The sequence below is a fragment of the Eimeria acervulina genome, genomic scaffold, assembly GCF_000499425.1.
Source record: "Eimeria acervulina Houghton genomic scaffold, Eah_scaff495, whole genome shotgun sequence".
Classification (NCBI taxonomy): Eukaryota; Apicomplexa; class Conoidasida; order Eucoccidiorida; family Eimeriidae; genus Eimeria; species Eimeria acervulina.
This window is the reverse complement of record NW_013547301.1, coordinates 1-20,000: the sequence shown is the minus strand read 5'-3', so window position 1 is coordinate 20,000 and position 20,000 is coordinate 1. Positions and strand designations below refer to the sequence as shown.

The 20,000-nt window shown below is 43.2% G+C and overlaps 3 protein-coding genes across 3 annotated transcripts in view; 2 read left to right on the top strand and 1 right to left on the bottom strand.

Annotated features, from left to right (window-relative positions):
• The window catches only part of EAH_00040560 (WD-repeat membrane protein, putative), a gene marked incomplete at both ends in the record, with an annotated part of 7,167 nt that extends 741 nt beyond the window's left edge, over positions 1–6,426 (top strand). Inside the window, 11 exons of the mRNA XM_013391857.1 lie at positions 170–475; positions 705–815; positions 1,185–1,207; positions 1,484–1,627; positions 2,384–2,683; positions 3,138–3,549; positions 4,001–4,323; positions 4,925–5,165; positions 5,318–5,409; positions 5,736–5,825; positions 6,175–6,426. Of these exons, the coding sequence (XP_013247311.1) occupies positions 170–475; positions 705–815; positions 1,185–1,207; positions 1,484–1,627; positions 2,384–2,683; positions 3,138–3,549; positions 4,001–4,323; positions 4,925–5,165; positions 5,318–5,409; positions 5,736–5,825; positions 6,175–6,426 (2,294 nt within the window). The remainder of the gene's footprint in view (positions 1–169; positions 476–704; positions 816–1,184; positions 1,208–1,483; positions 1,628–2,383; positions 2,684–3,137; positions 3,550–4,000; positions 4,324–4,924; positions 5,166–5,317; positions 5,410–5,735; positions 5,826–6,174) is intronic.
• Positions 6,427–8,149: 1,723 nt separating this feature from the next.
• On the bottom strand, positions 8,150–11,763 carry EAH_00040550 (PHD-finger domain-containing protein, putative; the record flags this gene model as incomplete). Its single annotated transcript, XM_013391856.1, has 8 exons — positions 8,150–8,371; positions 8,732–8,797; positions 9,317–9,400; positions 9,850–9,956; positions 10,500–10,724; positions 10,960–11,028; positions 11,220–11,406; positions 11,548–11,763. The coding sequence occupies 8 exons, from the start codon at positions 11,761–11,763 to the stop codon at positions 8,150–8,152; spliced, it is 1,176 nt and encodes a 391-aa protein (XP_013247310.1).
• Positions 11,764–13,516: 1,753 nt separating this feature from the next.
• EAH_00040540 (SCY kinase-related protein (incomplete catalytic triad), putative) lies at positions 13,517–19,584 on the top strand (the record flags this gene model as incomplete). The annotated part of the gene is made up of 12 exons (XM_013391855.1): positions 13,517–13,594; positions 13,710–14,407; positions 14,655–14,844; positions 14,979–15,509; positions 16,128–16,223; positions 16,420–16,512; positions 16,710–16,827; positions 17,027–17,130; positions 17,923–17,961; positions 18,143–18,603; positions 18,822–18,892; positions 19,442–19,584. 12 exons carry the CDS (start codon positions 13,517–13,519, stop codon positions 19,582–19,584), a joined length of 2,622 nt encoding a protein of 873 aa, XP_013247309.1.
• Positions 19,585–20,000: the final 416 nt, after the last annotated feature.

The following is a 20,000-nucleotide window of genomic DNA, read 5'->3' as shown; positions in this document are numbered from 1 at the left end:
TTCAAAACCAGCAGCAAAATACATACCTTCAGGTGTCTAGACACCCCAGCAGCAGCAGCAGCAGCAACAGCAACAACAACAACCAGCAGCAGCAGCAGCAGCGGCAGCAGCAGCATTACGGTGCTAGCGAAGAGCCCCTGCCCTGATGTTATTGGGTTGGGGTGTACAGACGGCAGAGTGCTGGTTATAGATATAAAGAGAGATGAAGTGCTGTTGTGTTTTCATTTAGCAGCAGCTCAGGGTGCTGTTACTGCTTTAGCGTTTCGTATGGATGCTGCTGCTGCTGCTGCTGCTGCTCCTGCTCCTGCAGCAGCAGCAACTGCAGCAGCAACCCTCGTCAGCGGCAGCAGCAACGGAGATCTCTGCGTGTGGGGTCTCAAAGAAAACCGTCTCCTGGAGACGATCCCAGAAGCCCACAAAGGCAGCGTTGTGCACATTTACTTCATGCCCCACCAACCCCTCATGATTACCTCGGGTAAGGGTTTAGGGTTTAGGGTTTAGGGTTTAGGGTTTAGGGCTTAGGGTTTATGGTTTAGAGCTTAGGGTTTAGGGTTTAGGGTTTAGAGGTTGGGGGTTTTAGGGAATTTTAAAAGGGTTTCGGGTCTGTAGGGGTAGTCGTGCAGCAGGCGGAGACCTGTAGAGCTAGGGTTTAGGGTTTAGGGTTTAGGGTTTAGGGTTTAGGGTTTAGGGTTTGGGGTTTGCAGGGAGCGACAACGCGTTAGTGGAGTGGATATTTGACAACCCTGATGGAATACCGAGAGAGTTGAAGGCCCGCAGAGGCAACATCGGCACTGTCACCCACATGCAGTTCTATGGTGAGGGTTTAGGGTTTAGGGTTTAGGGTTTAGGGTTTAGGGTTTGGGGTTTAGGGTTTAGGGTTTGGGGCTGGACGCTGCGCGGGATTGAGCGGGTTTAGGAACTGTTTGCAAATTCTAAACTTCTTTCCTTTTGATGTTTGTTTGTGCTTGTGAGTGTGTAGGGTTTGGGGGGTCTAGGGTTTAGGGTTTAGGGTTTAGGGTTTAAGGTTTAATACATATACACTAAAGAAAGAACTGGTGTTTGCGTATTCGGTGGTTGCATTGGTTGCTGCGGCGTGTGAATTCATTTGATCTCCATTCTTCTTTCTTAGGGTTTAGGGTTTAGGGTTTAGGGTTTAGGGTTTAGGGTTTAGGGTTTGTGTGTAGGGCCCGAGGGGAACCAGCTGTTGGTTGCAACATCTCATGGAGGCCGAGGGTTTTTAGGGTTTACGTCTTTAATTCAACAACACCAAACCTGCATCTTCTCTCAGAAGAACCTGAAGGGCAAAATGCAGGCACGTCCAGGGTTTAGGGTTTAGGGTTTAGGGTTTAGGGTTTAGGGTTTAGGGTATATAATGGGTTTTTTTGTTGGTTTTCTTTCGTTTGACTTGAGATGCTCATTCTCTTCCTATCCCCTGTTGTTTAGGGCTTAGGGTTTAGGGTTTAGGGTTTATATGGTGTTTCAGGGGGCTGGAGCTTCTATACGGCGTTTAAAAGGGGTTGTTGATTTATCTTTTTCTTTTAATCGGCACTATGATTGGCCGGCTGTCGTTACAGCTCACGCGAAGACACATCCTGTCTTTGTTTGGAGTGCACACAAGAAAGCACTTGTAAGAATATACTTTTAAACTAAATAAAATTTAAAACTCTTTTTTGTGTTTGTTTTAATATATTATAAACCCTAAATGCATTTTTTTGTGTTTGTTTTAATATATTATAAACCGTAAATGCATTTTTTTGTGTTTATTTTAATATATTATAAACCCTAAATGCATTTTTTTGTGTTTATTTTAATATATTATAAACCCTAAATGCATTTTTTTGTGTTTGTTTTAATATATTATAAACCCTAAATGCATTTCTTTTTGTTTGTTTTAATATATTATGCACTCTATATACTCTTCTTTCTGTTTAATATATTATAATCCCCAACTTAATTTATTTTTATTTATTTAAATATATAATAAACCTTAAATTAATTTATTTTATTTATTTACCCCGAATTAATTTGTGTTGATTGCATGCAAACACCAAATTATTAAATATAATAAAAAATGCATATCTAAGCAAAATAAATATAAAAGGTTTGTTTAACTAAAATAAGAGATGTTTATTTAAATAAAATAAATATAAAGGGTTTATTTACATAGAAATATATATTACATTACAATATATATATATATTTTTATATTATATTATGTTATATTTTATTTTATATAAAACATATCTATATGAATATAAAATGTTTACTTAAATAAAAACTAACAGATGGTGTGTATGCGGTGTGTTCATCTATCTTTTTATTATTTATTATTTATTTATTATTTATTTAATTAAAAAATTATATTTTTTCTTTTTATTCTCAGGAGCCGCGTGTCTTGACGCCCCCATCTCGCTGCGGTGTATCTGCAGCAGCAGCAGCAGCAGCAGCAACAGCACTTTGCTGCAGCAGCTGCGGCAACTTCGTTGTAGTGGGTTATGCAGACGGCCGCATGCATAAATTTAACCTGCAATCATGTTTACATCGGGGCGAGTTCTTGCGCAGCAGCAGCAGCAGCAGCAGCAGGAAGCAGCAGCAGGGAGTCGAGAAGGCGCATAAGGGATCGGTTTGTGGGGTTAGTATGATGGGGGCTTCTGTTGTTATTTCTGCTTCTTCTGACCCTGAGGTGAGAAGAAAGAAAGACACAGCAGCAGCAGCAGCACAACCGCTTCCCTGTTTTGGATTAGCCAGGCCGCCCTAGGGTTTAGGGTTTAGGGTTTAGGGTTTAGGGTTTAGGGGGTGTCTTTGTCTTTGGAATCATTTGAGTTGCTGCTGCTGCTGCTGCAGCTGCTGTATCACACTATGCGGTTCGTTTTAAGTGCTGCTGCTCCTGCTGCTGCTGCTGTTTGTTGTTGCTGCTGCTGTTTGTTGTGTTGTTGACCCTGCTGTTTGTTGCTCTGCTGCTGCAGCTTGCTGCTGTTGCTGCACGAGTTGTAGCTTCTGCTCTACCTGCTGCAGCAATTGCTTTTGCTGCTGCTTTTGCTGCTGGTGCATCATTTGGTGGTGCTGCTGCGTCTTTTGCTTCTACTGCTGCATGTGCTGCTGCATCTTTATAATTTGTTTGTGATGTTTGATTATAGGAGTGCAGCATATCATACTGGGGTCTGCAGCGAGGAGAGTATAGAAGCAGCATAAGTTTGCTGCTGCCAGACGGTAGCAGCGGTGGAGGTATAAGTTTTTTTAAGGTGTGGGGTGTATTGTTAGCTGCGGTGTATCGATGCGGATATGTTTGTTTAGTAGACAGTTTATCTCAGAGCATTATTCGCTTAATAACATCTATTGATTCAAATATACCTTTACCTACAGCTTCTTGTCTTACATTCTCCCCCGAAGGAACCTTTCTTGCTGCGGGGTGTATAGACAGCTCTCTTTGGGTTTATGATATACTTGCTGCTTCTGTTGTTGATTGGATGTCGTTCAAGAAAACTGTTAATTCTTTAGTCTTTCACCCTAACGGCGCTCGTCTATTTACTGCACACAGCCAAACTGAGGGTAAGACATTATTATTATTTATTATTATTTATTATTATTATTATTGTTATTGTTATTGTTATTATTATTATTATTATTATGTTTGTTATTATTATTGTTATTATTATGCTTGTTATTATAGTTATAATTATTATTGCAGCAATTAGAATGCTGATAATAATCATAAAACATAGTCATGGTAATATAAACTTAAGGCGAAATGTACACGCATATATATACATATATATATATATATGCACATGTGTATATGCATACATGTATATATATATATATATATATATGATACTAATAATAATAGTAGTAATAATAGTAATAATACTACCAACAATATAATAATAATTATAATAAATAATAATAATAATAATAATAATATTAATAAAACAATCGATAGCACCAGCAGCAACAAAAGAAGAAGCATAAAAGATAATATATTTTTGATGTATGTTTGTAGGAAATATATATGAATGGTACAACAAACATGTCTTCTCTCTTTCTCTAGAAAAACCTCTCTTGCATAAAACCCCTAAAGAGCCGAAGCTATTAACAAGAGCAGCAGCAGCAGCAGCAGCAGCAGGATCAGCAGCAGCAGCAGAAGAAGAAGAAGCAGAAGAAGAAGAAGAAGAAGATGACGAGGAAGCTGCTGCTGCTGCAATGCTAAGACATTATAAAAGCAAGGAAACCCCCTTAGCCCCTGGAGCACTCACACTCTCGGGTGTATCGGCATCTCGATTACATGCTATTTTATATGTAGATGAAATTAAAGAACAGTCAAAAGTAAGGAAATATGCTGCATTGAGGCTTGCTGCCAGCTGCTGCTGCTGCCGCTGCTGCTGCTGCTGCTGCTGCTGCTGCTGGTTGGGTGTACGTGCTGATGTTTCTGCTGCTGCTGGTTGAGTGTGTGCACTGCTGCTGCTCTTAATTGCTGCTGCTGCTGCTGCTGCTGCTGCTGTTTTATCAGTTGTTGGTGCGTTGGCGTTTGTCTCTCTTCTTACTTTCTTCATCTTCCTCTAGGAAGATTGTTTTTTGTTTTTCTTTGCTCGCGCGTTCATTCGTTTGTTTTATGTTTGTTTATTTGTTTTATATTTGTTTATTTATTTCCTTTGTTTATTTGTCTTATATTTGTTTATGCGTTTATACTTGTTTGTTTTATATGTATTGGTTTCTATTATATTTATTTATTCGTTTATATTGATATGTTTGTCTTGTCTTTATATACTCGTATACTTATTTATTTATTTATGTGTACATTGATTAATTTGTTTTCTCTGATTTGTATATATATAATATATATATTTATTTACATGTTAATATATATTTGCTTATATATATATATTTATTTATTTATATTTATTTATATTTATTTATTTACTTGCAGCCCTCTTTACCGCCTGAGCCACTGCCAGACGTTCCCTTTTTTATACCATCGCGTTTTGATGAAGGCGGAGGTGTAAATACACCTGAAAAAGAAGAAGAAGAAAGCGAAGAAATAAAGAAGAAAAAAGAAAAAAACAGCAGCAAGACCAGCAGCAGCAACAACAACAACAACAACAAATTTAAATCGCAGTTACAGCGATTGCTTGCGGCAAAGACAGACAATAAAGAAGAAAAATATACAAGTGAGTATATATAAATATATATTTATATATTTGTAGAAAGAAGTATGCGGTGTATATACACCTGAGCTGTTCCTTCTGCGGTGTACATACACCTCTTTGCCCTGTTCAATTTATTATTTATATTTTATTTTAATCTTTTTCTTTATACTCAGATATTTTAAACTTCTTTCATAGCTGCTCTCCTACAGCACTAGCATTGGCTATAGGAGAGTTAGGGCCTTCTGCTATGGGGACAGAAGAAGAGGTAAAAAGAAAAAGAATTTGTTTTGTTTGTTTTGTTTGTTTGTTTTATTTCTTTTGTTTATTTGTTTTATTTGTTTTATTTGTTTTATTTTCTTTGCATGTATAACACGTCATGACTATAGACGAAGTATGCGTCTTTTGCTTTTTCTTTTTCTCTTTCTTTTGTCTTCTTCTTTTTCTTCTTCTTGCCTCCTCGTTGCACCCCTTTGTTGATTTGCTAATCCGGAAAGACAGACGCTTTGGGCTTATTATCATTTAGGGGTAGAGATGAGGGTTTAGGGTTTAGGGTTTAGGGTTTAGGGTTTAGGGTTTAGGGTTTGTGTGCAGATATTGGAAATGCTTCGTTTCTTCCGTTATCATCTTCTGTCTCGAGCGAATGCCGATTTTATTCAATGTATCCTTTCTGTCTTTTTGAAGGTATTGTTTTAATTTTAATTTTAATTTTAATTAATTATTTATTTATATATATGTATATATATATATTCGCTTGCTTGTGTTCTGTCTCTTCTCTCTCGCTCTGTTGCTGTTTCTTTATGCTTCTCTTTATCTTTTTGTCTTTCTTTGTCTGTCTATTCGTCTTCCTTTTTGTATCTTTCTTCTCTCTATTGAGTGTTTGTATTTATTTTATTTGTTTGTATGTCTCTCTCTCTCTCTTTCTTTGTTTGTCTCTTGCTTGCTGTCTCCTCTTGATTTGTTTCTTTTATTTGTCTGTCTCCTTACCTTTGTTAATTTGTTTTTATTTTTTAATTATTTATTTTCTTTTTAGGCTCACACACAACTCTTCTTGCTGGACACCGATGCAGAAGCAGCAGAAGCAGCAGAAGCAGCAGCAGCAGGAGAAGCAGCAGCAGCAAAAGAAGAAGAAGAAGAAGAAGAAGAAGATAGTTTTTCTTCTCGTTGTTTGTCTTTATTAGAAGAAATACAAAATATTATTGCTGCAGATTGGAGTGTATTAGAAGAGCAGTTTCTGCAGGGAGAATATACATTAAAGTTTCTAACTCATTTACAGACAGACTAAAACTAAATAAAACAAAATATATTAATTTCTAATAAAATAAATAATCAAATGTATAACAAATAAAACATTAAGTGCATGCATTCATCATTAAACAAATAAAATATTAAACAAAACATTTACAAAAGAAATAAGATATTTAGAAAGAAATAAAACAGTTAGAAAAGGAATAAAACAAAAATAAAATAAACGTCTCCGGGTTTAATTGTTTTATATTAATGAATGTTTGTTTTAATATATATATATATATACATAAACATATACATAGAATATTTATATGTGCATCTATATATATATATATATATACATATATACATATATATATATATATATATATATATATATTGAGACAAACCTTTTTCTTTTCTTTCCCTTGGCTTTAACAAAAACAAACGCTTTTTCTTTTGTGAATTTGATGATAGTTTGAAGAGATATTTATGTTTAGTTTATTTATGAAGAATTAGATAAACCCTTTACAAACCCTAATGGGTATTTGTTTCTTCTTTGTGGCTTCTCCCTAATAAAAAAACAAATAAACCTTTAAACGCTTTTCTACTTCTCTGTCTCTTACTATATATATTATTTATTTTGTTGCTTTTACATACTTTTTTTGTATTTCTTCGCTGCTCTTCTGATGGGTTTGAAGACAAAAAAAACAGCAGACAGAAAACAAATATAAAAACAAACAGACGAAGAAGAATAAACGCACATAAAACATATATATATATATATATTATATCTAAAAATGCACAATGTATATACATAACATATATAGTGTATATATAAATAGCACAACATATATATATATATATATATATATATATATATGAGGTGTGCGTACACCTTGGCGAGTTAAATATGTTGAATATGTTGGTTTGTCTTCAGGGGCTGTGCCTGAAGGCCCCAAACCCTAAGCCCTAAACCCTAATGCGGCTATTCTTGAAGCAGCAGGCGGCAGTAACCCTTTGTTCCTTTCCCTCTAAACCCTAAACCCTAAACCCTAAACCCCGAACCGCCTAGAAATCGATTTATAAAACCTCACAATGCCTTAAAATCTAAACAAATAAACAGCAAAAGAACATTACAACACCTCTGGCAGTTCCGCTTGGGGGCCCCCACTGCCCAGCCAGGCGCAGTAGGGGGCCCCCAAGGGCCTTAAGGGGGCCCCCCTTAAGAAGGGAATATCCTACAGTTGGGGGCCCCCTTAAGGGGGCCTTAAGGGGGACCCCCTTACGGGAATACCCTAGTTGAGGGCCCCCGTAAGGGGGCCCCCCTTAAGGGAATATCCTACGGTTGGGGGCCCCCTTAAGGGGGCCTTAAGCGGGCCCCCCTTAAGGGAATATCTTACAGTTGGGGGCCCCCTTTAAGGGGCCCCCCTTCAAGGGAATACCCTGCAGTTGGGGGCCCCCTTAAGGAGGCCCCCAAAGGGGGGCCCCCCTAAATGGAATCCCCTACAGTCTGAGGCCCCCTTAAGGGGGTCTTAAGGGGACGTAAAGGGGCCCCCCTTAAGAAGGGAATACCCTGCAGTTGGGGGCCCCCTTTACAATATCCTCCAACTGGGGGGCCCCCTTAAATGTACAAATGAATCAACAAGTGGGGGCCCCCAGACCCTAATAGGGGCCCCCTTAAAGGGGCCCTTAAGGGTTTGACCCAGCATTGGGGTGCTTGTTTGTTTGTTCTTATTTGGTGTTTGTTTCAGTCTGTATATTAATATTTTTATTGTTGTTTATTTATGTGATTGTTTATTGCGTTTGCTGCGGGTCTCTTCCTTATTTGCTTTTCTCTTATAAGCATTTCTTTCTTTTTTCAAATTAACATCTTTACCGTCTAAACCCCCTGAGGGGGGCCCCCCTTTGAGGGGGGCCCCCCTACGAGAGGGGCCCCCTTTAATGGGCCTCTCAATATACCCCCACAGACTCCGCAGACACTGCACGTTATCTACCATCTCCTGTGCATGCAGAAGAAAGAAACAAACAAACAAATAAATAATTAAATAAAGACAGAAGAACTAAACTATAAACAACAAATATATATATATATATATATATATATATAGACAGGCTGGCATTTACGCACTTTATGTTCAATGTAAGTTCATTATTTGTCTACTGATTTGTTTATTTGTTCGTTTGATTGTTATAGGGGAATAGCGTTTGTTGGTGTACACATAATTTTATCATTTATATAGTGAATGCTTATTTCTTCATTTAATTATATATTATTATTACTATTACTATTATTGTTATTATTAATTTATTTATTATTTATTTATTCTGTTGTTATAAGAGTAAAATGCTTGTTTGTTTACTTTTAAAAGATAAGAAGAAACGCGACGAGACCAAAGAGAGTCCTCCGCCTGTAGCTGTTCTATGTACTGCAGCAACAAACCCCAAACCCTAAACCCTAAACCCTAAACCCTGAGACAACTACAGCAAATGGGGTACTGGAGGCGATAGAAAGACATGAGAGGAGAAAAAGAATCAGAGAGGCAGCCAGCACAAGGACAAACAAAAAAAATAAACAAACAGAAACAAGCAAACAAAAACAAACAAACAAACAAACAAACAAAAACAAACAAACAAACAGAAAAGAGAGACAACAACCAGACAGGGAGAGAAAATAAGAGAAAGAAAAAGGCACAAAATATACACAAAGACAACAGCATCAAAAAAAGAAAACAAATAAAAGGCAAACAACGAACAAAAAAAGCAAACACCCAAGACAGACGACAAATATAAACAACAAAAAAACAAACACATAAACGAGAGAAAACAAATAAACAAATAAACACAAGGAAAAAACTAAACAAATAAACAAGGAACGAGTAAGAGAAGATAGACAGACAGCAAAGACGAAGACAAAGACAAACAAAAAGAAAGAAGAATTGAAATACCAAGACAATGTCTCTGTTCCTCCTAATCAACATCGCTGACTGATACAGCGGGCTGCTGAAGTCGGGCGAGTCGTGGCGAAACTCCTGCACAGAAATTACGCAATAAATGCACAGACACCTCAGCAGGTGTACAGACACCTCAGTAGGTGTACAGACACCTCAGATAGGTGTACAGACACCTCAACAGGTGTACAGACACCTCAGTACGTGAACAGACACTTCACCAGCTGTACACGCACTTCTCCAGGTGTACATAGACCTCACAGGCTGTGCATACACCTCAAAAGGTGCACATACACCTCTTGAGGTGCACTGACACTTCACCAGCTGTACACACACTTCACGGGGTGTACATACAATTTATGAGGTGTACATACACCGCATGCCCGCATTAGGGTAGCACTTCGCAATCTGTTGATGAAGAATATAATAAATTAGTCAGTGCGCAATGCCTCCCAATGGATGTTCTCCCTGAATTTAAATATATAAAACATGCATATACACCTGCGAGGTGTACGTACACCCCAACGTACCAAAGGGGTATCAGTGGGGGCTGTGCGAGTATGAGAACAAAGACGGTGGCGAAGACAAAAAGCGTGAAAAGTCACGTCGTTGTTCTTCCTCTGAATGTTTATTTGGTCTGCGCACACAAACCCCAAACCCTAAACCCTAAACCCTAAACCCTAAACCTCGACAATCCTCAGCCAGTGAAGCGAAGCCACACCTCACAGGGCAAGCGTACGTACTATTTCCTCCGCTCTCAGCTGCATAGTTAGCTATGAAGAGCCCCTATAGGTAGCTAGCTAGCTAGCTGGTCAGCAGCTATTGCTGCTTTCTAGAGGGGCACTAAGAGCGGCAACGACAGCGATGCATTGCCTCCGCCTTTCGCGCTCCAGCCCCTACATCCCCCTCCACCCCCGCAGGGCTACGCTTCCTCTATGTAGCCGCAGCCAACCTTAGTTAGCTAGCTAGCCAGCTAGCTATCCATCCATCTAGCTAGCTAGCCAGCCACCTACCCAGCTACATAGCTATCTCGCTAGCTAGCTAGCTAGCTACGTAGTTAGCTAGCTAGAATTACGTAGCTAGCTAGCTAACTAGCTGCATAGGTAGCTAGCTAGAAGTATGTAGCTAGCTCGCTAGCTAGCTAGCTAGCTAGTTCGGTAGGTATTTGTGCATTGATTACCTGTGATATTCATGCCGAAGCCAGCCATGACTGCGCATACAGCGTGGAAGGAGAGGCTACATTTCTCGTGGGCACATTGCACAGAGGCGCCAGCGTTAAGACCGCAGACGCAGCAAACTGAGAGGAAGCGCTGGGGATCGATCGACTCCGCCCCACACACCTCCCGACACCCCAACACCCAACACTCAGGCACCCACAATCCGCAGCTTAAGTGGGCCCATAAACCTTCACACACACACAAACCCTAAACCCTAAACCCTAAACCCTAAACCCTAAACCCTAAAGGGGTAGCGGAACGAAACCCTAGTGCTAAGGCTCTCGGCTGTCGCCAGAAACACGCCAAGATATAAACTACACACACCCCACTACTAATAATATGCCCCTAAACCCTAAACCCTAAACCCTAGCTTGCCTTCAGTAGTGCGGATGAGGGCTCCACCTCTTCTAGGGCACAGCACACAGCCCCGAGGCAGAGGCGGAACATCTATGCCGTTGCTCTCTGCGCGCTGCAGCACTGCAGCAGCTTCCGCTGTACGCCAACACAAATACCCCTAAACTCTAAACCCTAAACCCTAAACCCTAAACCCTCAGCCCCGGCTGCATGCAGTCCAGGAGCCAACAACGACGCAGCTGCAGCGTGCACTAAAAACTAAACCCTAAACCCTCGTTGGCGAAGGAGGAGGTTCCTAGGCCTCGTTTTGCTGCGCTTGTTAGCCGCACCTTCCTTTTGTTGTTTGCTGAGGTCTGTGCGTTTGTTTATTTCTTTTAACTTCTCCATTTCTCTTTCAGAGAGCCGCTGCTGTCTGCAATACTCGCAGAACCACTCGCCCTCAGGCAAAGCCCCTATGTTGTAGCAGCTCTGGTGTACCGCAGCGTCGCACCCATCGCATAGCACAATGGCGTCGTCCTGCAAAATAACAAACCCTAAACCCTAAACCCTCAACCCTAAGCCGTCGAACTTGCGCCCTCACGCGCACCAGGACAAGTAGCAGCAACAGCAGCAACAGAAGCAGCAGCAACAGAAGCAGCAGCAGGTGCTGGGGTGTACCGCTGATGTGTCTGAGTTTGCGCAGACATCGCAACGAATGCCATCATCTTGTAAATCTTCGCTGAGGTGTATCCACAGCTTTCTCTGCTCCCCCAGCCTTTGCTTCAACGCAACCCGTGATAGACGGCGAAGCCCCCCCCTTAATTTGTTGGAGACGATCTCCGAGCAGACGGAGGCCACAGAGACAGACGGTAGAGGCCCCTCAAGGACCTCCATAGGCACTAATACCTCTGAACTCTCTTAACAACAATCTGCAACGCCACCGCATGCAAGCATGCGGGAATATGCATGCATGCATGCATGCATGCGAGGATACGCGCAGCGTCCCAGGGGCGCGGGGTCGACCACTGACAATATATGCAAAAGATGCAATCTTTTACAGAAGAGAGCAGAGAAATGACGAAGAGATACGCCCTTAAAGGCAAGAGGTCTTCGGGTGTATAGACAGATGAATCTGCACCGGTTTGTTGGAGGCAGCTCGCGCTAAAATGAGTTCAAATGCTTTTCAGTGTTGTTTGTTACGATTTTCTACTTATCCTCTTTCAGTTACTATTGGGGAAAACAAACTAAACGCCAGGAGCGTTTGCCACGAGCTGCTTCACTCAAGCTTATCTGCTGCTGTTGCTGCTGCAGTTGATGCTGTTGTTGCTGCTGCTGTTGCTGCTGCTGTTTATGATGCTATTGTTGTTGCTGCTATTGGTGGGTAGCTGTCGAATAAACATCTGTACGGCAACTCATGAATGGGTACCAAAGCCACCTGGGGCTGTTTCGTCCGGTGGGGGTGGCTAAGTGGCTCCCCGGGTTCAGGAGAATGCGCATGCAGTTGAGAAGGCAAAGTTGAATAAACAAAAGATTAAAACAAACTGCATGCAGCGAAGGTGAGGCTGAAGATCCCACGGAAACTGAGTGGTAGGAATGGGCGCAGTAACAGGCAGACCACTTGTAGGTGGCCTTGGCGATATTTTCTGAAGATTCAAAGGGCTATTTGCACAAATAATGAATATATGACGAAAAATGTTAAACGCTGGGCCTAAATAATAGATAAAATCAAACACGAACGGATGCATGCCGAGCCACCCAGCCGCCTCATGCGCACGCTCGGGTGTCTGCGCCGACGGCGCCCGAGGGAATTCGGCTTTCAAAAAGGAACTTCATGTGATAAAACGCACATCAATGAAAAAAGCATGTTTTAATTTCCATTGTCGAAAGAAAAAAACATGAAGAAGCCGCGTTTTCCCTAGAAGATCGCGCCTGTTCAACTCGGATGCGTATGCCGTGCATGCCGCCGATAACCACGGTAGTAGTTGTCTGCGGAGCCCCAGAACAATGCGTCACAAAACAGCTGCTTAGTAATACATTTTTCGAAAAAAATCTATTTTTCTGTCGCAGTTATTTGCCATTAGTACAATAAAGAAACGGACGGCAGCTTACGGCTCGATGCCTTTGTTTCTGCGGTGTACATGCAGCTCATTCAAGTCAATGGATCCACGGCTGCCTTTTCTCTCTACATTTCCCACTATCTTTTCGCGCTTATGTTTCTCTTTTGAGATGTATATTTCTCTCTAAACCTTTGGACATCTCTTTGCTCTCGCGTAGGTCTTTTTCCTGCTGAGCTTCCGCAGCGGTTTCCGTGCGTTGCGCGGGGTATTCGACCGCAGATAAAATTGAAATGCGTCTTGTGTGAAGGGCACACCGGTGGCATTTGCCGCTGCAAGACTTCGCTATCGCCTTCACGCTCTTCCTTATGAGCCCTCTCCCCCGTCCCTGCGTTGCAGCTACGCGTTCAGGTATACATGTCGCCGCCAGGGGTTTGGCTCCGTCTGCAAGCTTCCGCTGCCTCCCCTAAAGAAGACTTGCTCGGTTCTGTACTTTACAGAGACCTGCTGAGCAGAACGCATGCGTTGGAGTGTACAGACACCTGAGCAAACCGCATGCATTACAGTGTACAGACAAATTCTGAATCGAACACATGGGGAATCCCCTTCTAAAGCAGTACCATGTTGATAGCGAACCGGTTATTCGAGGTACCCGACATGGACGATGGACTGTAAGTTTGTTGTTCTTTCTCTCTCAGGTGTATGTACAGTCTGTTGTTGCTTTTACAAGCTGCAGACCTACTCTTTTGGATGTTTTTCGTTGTTTTCTGATTTTCTTTCCCTCAGGTGCACAGCGGGTACCACTTGGACAGACCGGCTGTCCCTGTGTCCCTCTTTGTATGCAATTTAAAGGCCCCAGAATTTGCTGCTCTTGCTCCCGAGGGTTCCGTGCTGCAGCAGCTACGCGAGCTGCTGCAGCAGGATGCGCAGCTGCTGCAGCGCCTACGTCACCCTCGGCTGCTGCAAGTGGTTGAGCCGCTGCAGCAAGGCAAAGACTCATGGGTTTTCTGCACAAAACCTGTTCTTACTTCTCTTAGACGTCTCCTAGGGGCCCACACTACCAGAGGGGGGGCCCCTTCGGGGTACTGCCCCCCCGGTGTAGAGAGGAGTTCTAGCGCTTCCGGCAACACCATCACCAGCCTGAGCAGCAGCAGCAGCAGCAGCAGTAGCAGCAGCAGCAGTAGCAGCAGCACCGCAGCCAACAGCAGCGGCAGCAGCAAAAGTCATGGATCTAACGGGCGAGGCCTGGGGTGGCGCGTTGCAGGGGGTGAGGGTTTGTCTTTGTTGGAGGTAAAGTGCGGTTTATTAGATATAGCGGAGGCTCTCTCTTTTCTGCATGGAAGCGCTCAGCTGCTGCACCTGAACGTACACCCGGAGAGTATATTTATTGATGAGAAGGGCCGCTGGCAGTTGGGGGGCCTCTTCTTTGCGCAAGAAAAAACACAAAAAGACGGATCCAAGCCAATCTGTAAATTCACTTGCGGGTCAGCGTCAAAGCTAGGTTTTAGGGTTTAGGGTTTAGGGTTTAGGGCTGATTTATTTGCTTTTCTCCTTGCTTTGGCGCTTTCTTCTCATTTCTTCTGCACTTGCCTTTTTGTTTATTTGCTGTTTATTTGCGTGTTTGTTTGTTTGTTTATCTCTTTGTTTATTACTTTTTGTTTATTCGTTTGTCTCTTCGCTGTTTGTTATATCCTATCTATCTTGTCTTGTTGGGGTGTACGTACACTGCAGATCGGGAGGCGGAGGAGTGGCGCTGTGCCCCCCCCTTCGCTACACCGCGCCTGAGATCTCAGGTGTCTGTCCAGCTGCTGTCTCACCAGCAGCAGATGTATTTTCTTTTTGTCTTCTTGTTTGTGAGTGCCTCGGAGCAAACAACCTCCTTTCGTGCAGAGATGGGGACCTAGAGGCGCACCGCCAACAGGTAAACCCTAAACCCTAAACTCTACAACCTTGAGCTTGTTGTTTTTTCTCGACTGCCTCCTCATACATAACCTGTGTCTGCTGCTGCTGCTGCTGTCGCTGCTGCTGCTGCTGCTGCTGTTTCTTCTGCTGCAGTGTTCGATGCTTTCTCCCGTCCGTTCTTCTGCCTTCCCTCCTGGGTCTCTTTTCCAAGAAGCAGCAGCAGAAGCAGCAGCAGCAGCAGCAGGAGCATCGGGAGGAGCAGCAGCAGCAGCAGGAGGAGCAGCAGCAGCAGCAGCAGAGTTTTTGGATTTGTTGTCTCGGGGCCTCAGCACTAACCCCGCTGATCGCCCCCCCATCGATGTCTTCACAACAAATAAATTTTTGCTGTCTTTAGAGGCGCGCGCTCTGAAATTTTTGACATTTCTGCACGAGAAAGAGCAGCAGCAGCAGCAGCAGTTTCTTGCAGGGCTGCTACCGTTGCTGCAGCAGCAGCAGCAGCTGCAGCAGCCACAAGTCCTTAGGGTTTATGTACTCGATCCTCTCCTTGCTGCTCTTAAATATCCTTCTCTCCTGCCTTCGTTGCTGCCAAACATATTCTGGGTTTTAAAGAAGGTGAAGCAGCAGATTATATATTTTGTTTTTGTATTTACGTTTTTCTTTCTTATTACGGTGCCCCCTTCGCTGGTCAGCTGTATGCATATTCTGTGTCTGTGTTTGTTTGTCTCTTTGCTTGTTTTTATTTATTTTCTTTTGTAGTTTGTTGTTGCTTGGCGCTGTCTCTCTCTGTCTCTGTCTCTGTCTTCTGCTGCACCCTCAGATTCATTTGCCTCCTCTGTTTATATTTTTCTGTTTATGTTTATGTCGTTTATTTTTTTTCTGTTTTTGTTTATTATTTTGTCTTTGTCTTTGTTTGCCTCCTTGGGGCCTTCTTATCAATTTCTGCGTCTCTCACTCTCTCTCGCTTACTTTGTTTATCTGCTTTTCTGTCTTTGTTTCTCTGTTTTCGTCTTTTAGTTTCTATAAACTCCTTTGTATTGTTGCGTGTTCTGATATCTTTGCCTACGTATTTATTTATTTGTTTATTTGTGTATTTGTTTATCTGCACTATTTTGTTTGTTTGTTTAATCACTCTTATTTCTGTGCAATGTTGTGTTAATATATTTATTTTTTATATTAATACGCAATTTTCTGGGTTTGTTTGTGGGTATGCTCTGCACTTCCTCCTCGCACTCTTCACTATGCTTTCTTTTTAAACTTAATTAATTAATTTATTTTATTTTATTTATTCTTTGTTTGCCTCAGCTAGCAAACAAAGAACTGCTCGAAGATTTTGTTTGGCCGCTGCTGCGCCCGCTGCTAACTGCGAGAGAAATTCAAGTTGAGGCTGTCATTCATTTGGTCAGCAGCATCAACACCTAATAAACCCTAAACCCTAAACCCTAAACACTACTACTACCCTTGATTTATTCTTTCTTTGTTCTATATATATATATATATATATATATATATATAGATGCTAAACCCTCAACCCTAATCGTGCAGATATGAACAACGCGAGAAAAGAGCAAAGCATAATTGTATTTGTTGCTTGCAGCTAATTGAATTTAAATTCTTATCGGACAATCTAAGCAAAGAAATCTGCAGTAAAGAGCTTCTGCCCTTCTTGCTGAAGTGTCTAGACATTCAAGTTGGTGGTTCACTGGAGCCCTTCTCAAACCCTAAACCCTAAACCCTAAACCCTAGTTTGCCTGTGCAGACCGTCTACAAGCCTCGCAAGCACGTAACCACTTTGGAAACCCAAGAAGGTCCCACACTGCAAGCCTACAGGGTCTGCAGCACTAGGGTTTAGGGTTTAGGGTTTAGGGTTTGTGTTGTTTGCTGAAGGCCACTGAAATCCAAAAGACAGCAGTGGATGTCTTGAGGGTTTGTTTTGCATCTTTTGGGTACTCCGACTACCGCACTCTGTTCTTGCCGCGCATGCTGACGCTTATTGCAAATGCAGGTAGAGAAAGCCTAGGGTTTAGGGTTTAGGGTTTAGGGTTTGGGGTTAAAAGCTTAGGGGTTCGGGTTTCGGGTTTAGGGATATTTGGTGCTTAGAGTTTGGGGTTTCGCGCTGTGGATTTCCGGTTTAGGGTTTAGGGTTTGGGGTATAGGGTTTAGGGTTTAGGGTTTAGGGTTTCGGGTGTGGGGTGTACGTGCAGAGAGCGAGGAGGTGCGAGTGAAGTGTTTGGAGTGTCTCAGTGCAATGACGCCTTCCTTCGATCGTTCAATCGTGGAGAATCAAATTCTTCCCGTGTTGTTGCAGGTACAATTCACCAGGTGTATATCTTGGAGTGTATATGCAGCTTTTCAGGTGTATAGGCAGCTCTTGAGGTGTATATACACCAAAGCCAGTCAGCAACAAGGAGATTGCTTGAATGGTATATTTATTTAGTTAATCATTTTGTTTGCTTATTTTTAATTGGTTGCTGTTTCTTGTGCGCGTTTACCCGCATCTGTTTGTCTTTTATTGCATTTATTTTGATGCGGTGCTGCTCAGGCCTTGCGCCGTTCTCGTTCAGCTGCTCTTTGTTTGTCTCTGAGTCGCTGTTCTTCTGCTTTATGCCGCTGTCTCCCTCTTGAGGCCGTAGCAGAAAAAGTGCTGCCTCTCCTAATGTCGCTCCTACGTACGCTGCAAACCACTCTAAACCCTAAACCCTCACTTGAACGCTCAATCCTAAACCCTAAACCCTCAGGCAAACCCTAAAGCCTCAGCCATGCGCATGCCACATATAGTGTATATATATTTGCGCTCGCGGAATAGGGGGTAGCTGAGTTAACATACAACTGATTCAGAGGGTAAACCCTAAACCCTAAACCCCAAACCCCAAACCCCATTTTGTGTGTTGCGTCTGCAGTGGACGACAGTTTAGCTCTTGAGGACTACCAGGCCATCGACAAAGAAGTTAAAGGCATCATGCAAAAGGCAGGGTTTAGGGTTTAGGGTTTAGGGTGTAGCATGATAGGGTTTAAGCTCTAAGGGTTCAGGTTAGGGTTTATTTCGGTCCTCCAGGCATGCTGAGGGTTTAGGGTTTAGGGTTTAGGGTTTCTGACTCAGGTGGATGAAGACCGCCGGAGGCATTTTGCTCTGAAGGCAGTAAGCCGTGAAGCTTGAAGACTAGGGTTTAGGGTTCAGGGTTTAGGGTTTGCATGTTTCTTTTAGTCGAAGGCGCCGACGTTCTTTGGCCGCCTTAGTGCTTGGAGGAGGCCCCGTTCGCACCGGTTTAGGGTTTAGGGTTTAGGGTCTGCCATTGTGTGCTGCATGTGATATCCTGCAGGAGCAGCAGTCGGCCGTTGCTGCTGTCCTTCCCTGTCCAGCAGCAGCTCCTGCTGCTGCTGCTGCAGCTGCTGCTGCACCTCCTTTGTCTACTCCAGCGATATCTCTGGAGTCGTTTTTCTCACAAACAGCAAATTCAATAACAACAACAGCACAGCAACAGCCTTCGGAGCCTTTTAAGCCTCCACCCCCTCCCCCACCCCCCGTAGCTATGCAGCAGCAGCAGCAGCAGCAGCAGCAGCAAGAGCTGGAGAGCGATGTGGAGCAGCTTTTCACTTCTCTCTCGGCCCGGCTTCAGCCATGCATTCGTAGCCCGGCGGCAGCAGCAGGCAGCAACACAAGCAGCAGCAGTAGCAGCAGCAGCACTGCAACGAAGCCCTTTTGCCCTGCGCCTAATAGTCAGTTAGGATTGGAGGAAATTCTTGCTGCTGCTGCTGCAGCTGTGCCGCAGTCAACATCGCCGTGAGTCTGGAAAAGTAGCAGCAACAGCAGTTGCTGCAACAACAGTTGCAACAGCAGCAGCAATAGGACCAACATCTGCGGCAGGAGCAGCAGCAGGACCAGCAGCAGGAGCAGGAGCAGCAGCAACAGCAGCTGCTGCTGCTGCCGCAAGTGCAGCATTATTTGTGTATATTTAGTGCTTTAGTGTGTGTGTGTCTATGTTTGCTGCTTCCCCTCAGAGTGCTAGGAGGCCTGATGGGTTCAAGTCCTGCGGCTAGCCAGCTAGCCATGAGTACACCGCAGCTAGCTGGTGCTAATCTATCTTCTTCTTCTTATTCTTCTTCTTATTCTTCTTCTTCTGACCCTTTTGCGGGTTTGCAAGCGGAAGGAAATAAAACTAATAATAATTCAAATTGGGGGACTGCAGGGAACTGCAACGGCGACAGAAATAACTGGCATCTCGCACCGACACAAACATCTGCTGCAGCAGTGAGACACCAAACAGCAGCAGCAGCAGCAGCAGCAGCAGCAGAAGCAGCAGCAGATATCTGCTGTTATCTGTGTAGTTGTGGTTGCCGATGTAATTCCAAAAGTAAAGTCAAACAATTCTTCTGCGAGCACCACCCTCTCTGTTGCTGTTGAAGTGAACAACTCTTATTAAGACTGTTGCTGCTGCTGTTGCTGTTGCTGCTGCTGCAGGTACAGCGGGACCCCTTTGCGGGTTTATCGGATATGTTAGGGGGTTTGCCTGCAAGCAGAGGGCTCGGCCATCCTGCTGCTGCCTCGAACCTGAATAGAAGCAGACAAGAACCCTCTGCTGCTGCTGCTGCTGCTGCTGCTGCTGCTGATCCGTTTGCAGCTTTGACAGATGCAGCACTACGTACAAATGCAGCAATCACTCCAAACAGAAATATAATAAAAGGAGTTAATGCAGACCCCTTCTTTGATTTGGGGGCCCTAGGCGGCGACACCATTGCGAGTAAAGAATCAAACAGAATTTAAACGAAAAAACTTTTTGTTTGTTTGTTCATTTGCTTGTTTATTTGTCTGTCTGTTTGTCTACTAGTCGCGTTTACTTGTCCCTCTCTTCTCCGCCTCGTCTACAAAGAGAATACTGCTACATCAGCAAATGCTGCTACTTTCGCTTTGCTTTCATGCATGCGGCGCTACGGCATATCTGCATGCATGCATGCATGCATGCACGGTTTAGTGCTTGCTTTTGTTGGGTCTGGAGTCTCCCTGTCGCCACAAACAAAGGAAGTATCTAGGGTTTAGGGTTTAGGGTTTGGAATTAGGGTTTCAAGTTGCATCAGCCTGCACTCGGTGTATCTGTTCAGTGAGACATCTTTGGGTTTGCTGCTGTCTTCCTTCTTGCAGCCCGCTACTTATATCGAAATAAATATAAATATATATATATA